This window comes from Notothenia coriiceps, unplaced genomic scaffold (genome assembly GCF_000735185.1).
Source record: "Notothenia coriiceps isolate Sejong01 unplaced genomic scaffold, NC01 NC01_scaffold00020476, whole genome shotgun sequence".
In the NCBI taxonomy this organism is placed as follows: Eukaryota; Metazoa; Chordata; class Actinopteri; order Perciformes; family Nototheniidae; genus Notothenia; species Notothenia coriiceps.
The window spans coordinates 85,680-92,221 of record NW_011353177.1 but is presented as its reverse complement, the minus strand read 5'-3'; the positions used below and the strand labels follow the sequence as shown (position 1 = coordinate 92,221).

Genomic DNA, 6,542 nt, shown 5'->3' with positions numbered 1-6,542 from the left:
GAGGGAACTCTGTGCTTTCAACTTGTTAAGGAAACGGACATATCAAGGAGGCTTCAAATCCCTGGGAAAATCAATGGCGCTCGCTCATCAGATAGCACTTACCCAAAACAGACCCAATGGAAAATCCTTTGTGTGTCAGCCAAGATGTAATTGAACACACCCAATCATCAGACCATATGTGATGTGAACGAACTCTCTGGTACCTGATGTTTTGCTGCCACCAAAGGGTGCCAAACCTCGCGAAGTCACAGGCACTTTCTTCCGACCTGTGCAGGGGACTGCTTACAGGCCTGCATCCAGCGCAAGAAATTACCAGGCAGCAGTTATGCGAGGCAATGTCTTTGGAAGAGGAACCACCAAGGCATACCAGAGCCCACCAAGGTTCTTCAGATGGATGGAAAACAGACGTCAACAAGGTATGCTTTTAGTAAATTCACTGCCACAAAAAGCTCCATTAAGCTAACTTCATAGTGACTTGTTCAGTTCTTATTTGATGTGAAGTTGATGAGACATGGAAAGTGTTGACTTGGAATTCGACTGTTGCACTTCTTACTTAAAAAGTTGAAAAACTGATAGGTATGCCTGGTAGTTGGACTGGAAGAAATGGCAGAGGAAGCTCCAGCTCCAAAAAGCGCCATGTACTTGGGAGCTCAATGGCTGCCAAGGTGTAAACGCAATAAAAACTGTTAGCTTCCAGGCTGCCCTACGCTGCCTCGCCAAACACTTCAAGTGCACGAAATGTGCAACTCAAAAGCACAATCAGAGGGTGGAGGAGCGATATGAAGGAAGTTGTGGCCTTCACTGCTGGACTATGATGATGATGATGCATCGCATGATGGATGTGATGGATTAGGGCACGCACCCATGAGACCCAGTAAGACTTACAAAAAATAGTAAAAGTAGCGATAAATTAAGCATTTAAATAAAATAAGATAAAATAAAATAGCATAAGATAAAGTGGACGTCTATATAGGATACAGAAACAGTTATTGGTGCAAGAATGTTCCTGTGAGTTTTTATTCCTGCGTGACCCATGTGCTCCAGGCTGTGTGCATCAGACGCTGAAGGAGCCTGCTGTCCTAAGGCGGGAGCTGCAGAAGGGAGCCACCTCCCACTCGCCTGCTCTCTCCTGCCGAACACTGCCCCTCCGCCCACACCACCACAGGAACTCCCCTGCCTTGCGCGTTGTACACACACAGTATAGCTTCATGTTTCAGCCTGTTTACACTCTGAGCGGGCTTCTTCTTCATTTCTATTAACATTATAACAAAACCCATGATGTTTGTAAAGTTTTTGAAAGTATTTAAAGAGATTTAAACCTGACGCCCCACATGCCCCCCACCACCCCACCCCACCTGTAACGCTCTTAACGCTTGACTCTCAGATGTTCACACTGTCTTCCAAAATGCCAAATCAGAACCCGGCGGTGGAGGAGGATGAAGAAGTTGTGTCTTCACTGTGGAGCTGTTGATGATGATGGATGTGATGATTAGGGCAAATCTAAATAAAAATCTGTGACAAACCAAATATTATGCAGTTATTGTCATTCTCGCCTGGCCATGTTCCAGCTTAACAGGACCATATCCTCCTCATAGCAGGTATATTAATGGGGAAGATTATACTTTCCTGAATGTGTTACGGTCCTGTGAGTATTTCAGTTTTTGTTATTTGTGTCAGCTGTTCTGACTTTCACAGTGCTATAAAACAAGACTACAGTTTAGGCGAAAATAGTAGGGAAAAAATGTTGTTGAGACAGTTTGACCTTTGGACCATGTGACCTTTATATTTTAGATAGGCCAAACTATGGTCTAAATGAAAGCTAGGATTGTACACTTTAAAATGCTACCAAACATGCCCTCATAACATATGAGTAAAGTTCTGAAAATGAGCACAAAACAAAATATGCCCCCGGCGTTTAGAGGCCTATTTTTTGCAGGGGGTTGATAACTTTATGAGCTGATAACTGTCAAAAAGCTACCACTTAGGATGGGTTATCATACCAAAATATCATCTATGGACATGTACCTTTTCAAAAAATGTTACTAGACTTTGCCACTCTGAGTGGTACCAAAAAGTCCAATTTTGGCCTCTGGCCCATGGACTAATGGTAGATTGACACATATCGAAAATATCTGTAGTGAACGCATTGACCGAATACAAGTAAATTAACTGTACAAGTGTATCTTAAGTCGAAGCCCGGAAAAATGGCAGCAGTTAATTGTTGGATAATAAACGGCACAAGCTGAATTTTAAGGCAGTTTGTTTGCTAATTGAAACTTGTTAATCAGCTAGCTAGTAAAGGAGGCTAACGTTTTTACATATTTCCTCTTGAACTTTATTTCTTATAACATAGCATACACTGTTGGATGAATACAAAAAGCACAAATAGGGCTACCTCAGATTTGTTGGAAGAAAATTACACACTTTCCCAATGAAAGGTAATAATAACAATCAGCTAATGCTAGCTAATTATCAAGGGATGGTCGGTCCTGTGTGTAATTCGTCAGTTTGCTCACGTTATGACTTGTGCTACATTTATCATAACGCAATGTAAGCAATTGTACAAACTATTGGCAAATTTGAAGTTTTTATTCTGAAGTATGACTCTTAAAATGAGGGCAAGATTTTTGATTAAAATGTCAAATATCAAGAAACATATATCCATTAATCTATCTATCTCTATCAATCAATCAATCAATCAATCAATCAATCTCTGCTTGGGAATGTCATCACATCATTACGAAACCACACTACATATTTTTCAGATGAAATAGAAGCTTTAATAAAAATGTGTGCATATTCTAAAGAACACTACCAAAATACATACACAATTACAAAATAGAAAAATAAGTTCTTATAGGCCACCTTTAAAAAAGAACATCTATTCTTACAATAAGCTTCTTACATTCACAAAATAATGTTGCATAACGCACATAGCTTTTTCACACACAAATACATTTTGCAATGAATGAATTAAAGGTAATGATGGTCACAAAAAATTGCAGCCATACCAGAACAGTTTAGTTGTTAAAACCAACATAAGAGTGGTCTTAATCAGGCTCATGGCGATTTTTTAAGACACACCAATCACATACAAAGAATTACCATTTTGTCTTTTTTTTTTTCTGCAGATCAATGTCTCTGATCAATTTCTATAAATTAGAAGATATATAATTGGTTGCTTTATACAGCAAGTAAACCGTTTTTTTTAACACGTAAACTGTTCTGGTAGATGATGCTGCTTCTCAAGTCTTTTCATTATCACATGCACCAATTAAGTGAAGATGTGCTTGACTATCATTTTGATAACAGAAAAGTGCAATAACAAAGAAACACAGGTCTGTACATCTCCCATCAATATACCTTATTTAAATAGTCAAAGTTCTCATTTCAGGGATGTGATTCTTACAGTCACTAACAATGTGTGGACACATACTCTATCAGCTATAATAAGAAAACATGATAACAAAATGGAATTTAACTCCATTTAAACACTTTGATTGCAGGAAGTCGCTGGCTTATGGGAATGGGTGGGTCTGTTTTCATGTATTTCCAGAGTGACTATTTTTGGCTGTATTTGTTTTTCTTGCTTTCTAATTGAAACATATTTCTATATCTTCTTATAAACTAGTGAGAAAGACACAGCTTTATGGCAAATCAATAAAGATTATTTTTTAAAAGCCACAAGTGAATAAAAATCACTTATTTTGTATAAGAAAGAACAAACTACAAACATAAAATCCTTGCAGAAGCCCACGTAGGATTTGTAGGAACATGACGGGACCATCATAGGCACGCCTTGGGACATGTGCATCATAAATCAGTTGTTTCTCTGCCAATACTTTACATGGAAACAAATGGAACATTTCCTTGAACAAAAGGCACACCAATCCTTCTTTTACCAAAAACATTTATACAATTCTGCGCAAACTGATTGCTCATGCTTTGAACATAAAGAGCTTAACTCATATTTTCTTGTTGCCTACATATTGTAGACGTATTTCTCTGTGCTTGAAAATAAATACTCTGTCAATGTACAGTTTTTATGTTTTACTTTGAATCCTTCCAAAGGCAATACAGCTTATAGTATGATTGTGATATGTTTTGGATAAACATATAGGATACTTGAACATCTTTTAGTTAAACAGTTCCCAAATAAACATTTTTGCCTGCTGTGACAACAATGGGATATAACTTTGGCCCATAACGCAGTTGACTGGCAAAGTGTGCTAATCATGTTTTTGGATCCAGGTTTATGGTTTTTGAGATGTAAGATATGTGGTCCCTTTAACTTCCTTAGGGTCTAAAAGGCCTGAGATTTAACTCAGATTCCACCCAGATGTATCATGCAACCAGTGGGAGAGCCCCTGATTAGTTATATCTATAAAAGTAATTGGTGCCATTTGACCTTATAGTAATTAAATAATGACTGGATTTTTGTTTGAATTGATACAAACCTAAAATCAGAGCTAGCTCATATAGGGTAAAGGTAGATTCAAAGATAGAGCACTTCATATTTGGGATTCTCCGGTGTGCTGCCCACTTCGAAAAGCCTATAAGAACACAAATGGCACAAGTTTAGAAACAATGCAGAGAAGCAATACCACAATGTAAACATACTCCATAACAAGTTAATGTTATAAATAAATGAAAAATAAATACTCCAAATTGCACTCTAAAGCAGTAGTGTACTTAACTTAGAAGGCGTTAAGAAGTGAGGTCGCTTAATACTTACTTGTGACTGACTACTGGAGGGATTGGTACTGGTGAAGTCTGAGTATCTCTTCTTCTGTGGTGTGCAGATACAGGAAAGGAAATGGGCGTACTCCTCTCTCACCTGCAGAGGGCAGCAGAACATCAAAAAAAAATTCAAAGCTCAAAATGATTCCATCTTCATTTTAACACTTTCTCTTGTAGTTCATTTATTTATAGTGTTACTATTTATGTTATATGCCAGGCACACACTCACAAACCCACAGTTGCTGTTTCCTACCTGTTTAGACAGTAGGCAGTGCATGAAGAACACCAGCGCTCCCTGCAGGCTGTTGAGGATAGTGAAGATGTATGCCACCACTGTGTTGTCCTCTTGAAACAGGAAGGCCCCAAACACCCACATAAGACCCAGAATGCACATCTGGGCGATAGCTGTCACTGTGAAAGCTCTGTAGGGAGATCAGAGATAGAGATAGAGAATGAGAGGAAAGATTAACAGATTAACACAGCGATGACTCAGAGGCTACTGCAGTGTCTGGAAAACCCCCTTACAGTACAAGTATTGGAAAGGGAAGATGGAGTTGAGCAAAGCAGCTGTTATCTGTCTACTAAGAGCAGATTGAATAATAGAAACTAAAGGCCACTGATGAACATGTTTTTTTTGGTGATTATCTTATTAAAAGAAAAGGAAGGAAAGGATGAAGGAATAAAAGAAGAAAGGATTGAATAGAAAAAGGGAGTAAGAAAGGAAGGTAAGGAGAAAAAAAGGAAGGAAATAGGCAGGAGGGGGGGAGTAGGCAAAGAAGGTAAGGAGGAAGGAAGGGAAATAAAAAGGTTTAGACAAGAAAGGAACTATTAATAAGTAGCAAATCTAATTTACACCAGGATATGACTATATTAAAAGATCCCATGACATGGCCATTTCTACTGATCATAATTCCATTGTTGAGGAGGTGTACTACAATAGATTTACATTGTTCAATGTTCCAAACTCACATTGGTTTCTCATACAGCATCTCTGTATAGTATGTGTATTCACTCTCTGTCCTAAACGGCTTGTTGGAGCTCCCCCCCTCCTTATGAGCCCAGTGTGCTCTGATTGGTCAGCTCGCCCACTCTGTTATGATGAGTCCACCACCGTTACATTTGAACATCAGTGATTATGTGTTACAATGGCGTTAGCAACCAGAAAATGACACCAGTAATGACAAACAGGTGAGAATGCTCCGTGGGGTCTGGGTGCCGTGTTGGCGGGGCGTTGTGCGGCTCGCTGCTGCGAGGAGTGGACAGTGTGAGCTGTGTTCATTTCCTGCTTGCTGCGTGGGGTCTGCGAGACATCGCGAATGTACGCGGAAGGGGGGGTGCTGAGGGGGCTGCAGCACCCCCCTTCCCCCCAAACGCGCGCACCTACAGTGTACAGTTTCACCGCCACGAGGCTCCAAGAGCACCCCCCCCCCTCTGAAATGTGGATGAGATCATTTTCCACCAACAGAAACCTTATCACTGTTATTGAATGCTATTTCTTTAATTAAAAACATTTAACTGGGTTTTAGCACAAAAAGTTCACATTCTCAATACCCTGAACTAAATTGAGCATCACTAATTGATGAAGCAGTCTATGTTTATACAGTGTGTTGTCCATGTGCAGTAGAGTGAAAAATGGGCATTCAGTAGATGGAGTGGGGGGGGAGGAGCCCCTCAGTAGCACGTCATTAGGGAGCAGAGTTGGTACTAGAAAAACATTGGCTACATTTTTTCCCGGCAAAACACACACACACACACACACACACACACACACACACACACACACACACACACACACACAGAAA

At 39.7% G+C, this 6,542-nt stretch overlaps 1 protein-coding gene across 2 annotated transcripts in view; it reads right to left on the bottom strand.

Moving 5' to 3' along the window:
• Window positions 1–3,114: 3,114 nt before the first annotated feature.
• LOC104952753 (CD97 antigen-like) overlaps window positions 3,115–6,542 on the bottom strand; it is a 35,920-nt gene continuing 32,492 nt past the window's right edge. For both annotated transcript variants that reach the window (XM_010779628.1, XM_010779629.1), the window contains 3 exons: window positions 4,994–5,162; window positions 4,736–4,837; window positions 3,115–4,553 (listed from right to left, as the gene is read on the bottom strand). In XM_010779628.1, the coding sequence (XP_010777930.1) occupies window positions 4,512–4,553; window positions 4,736–4,837; window positions 4,994–5,162 (313 nt within the window). In that variant the 3' untranslated portion in view covers window positions 3,115–4,511. The remainder of the gene's footprint in view (window positions 4,554–4,735; window positions 4,838–4,993; window positions 5,163–6,542) is intronic.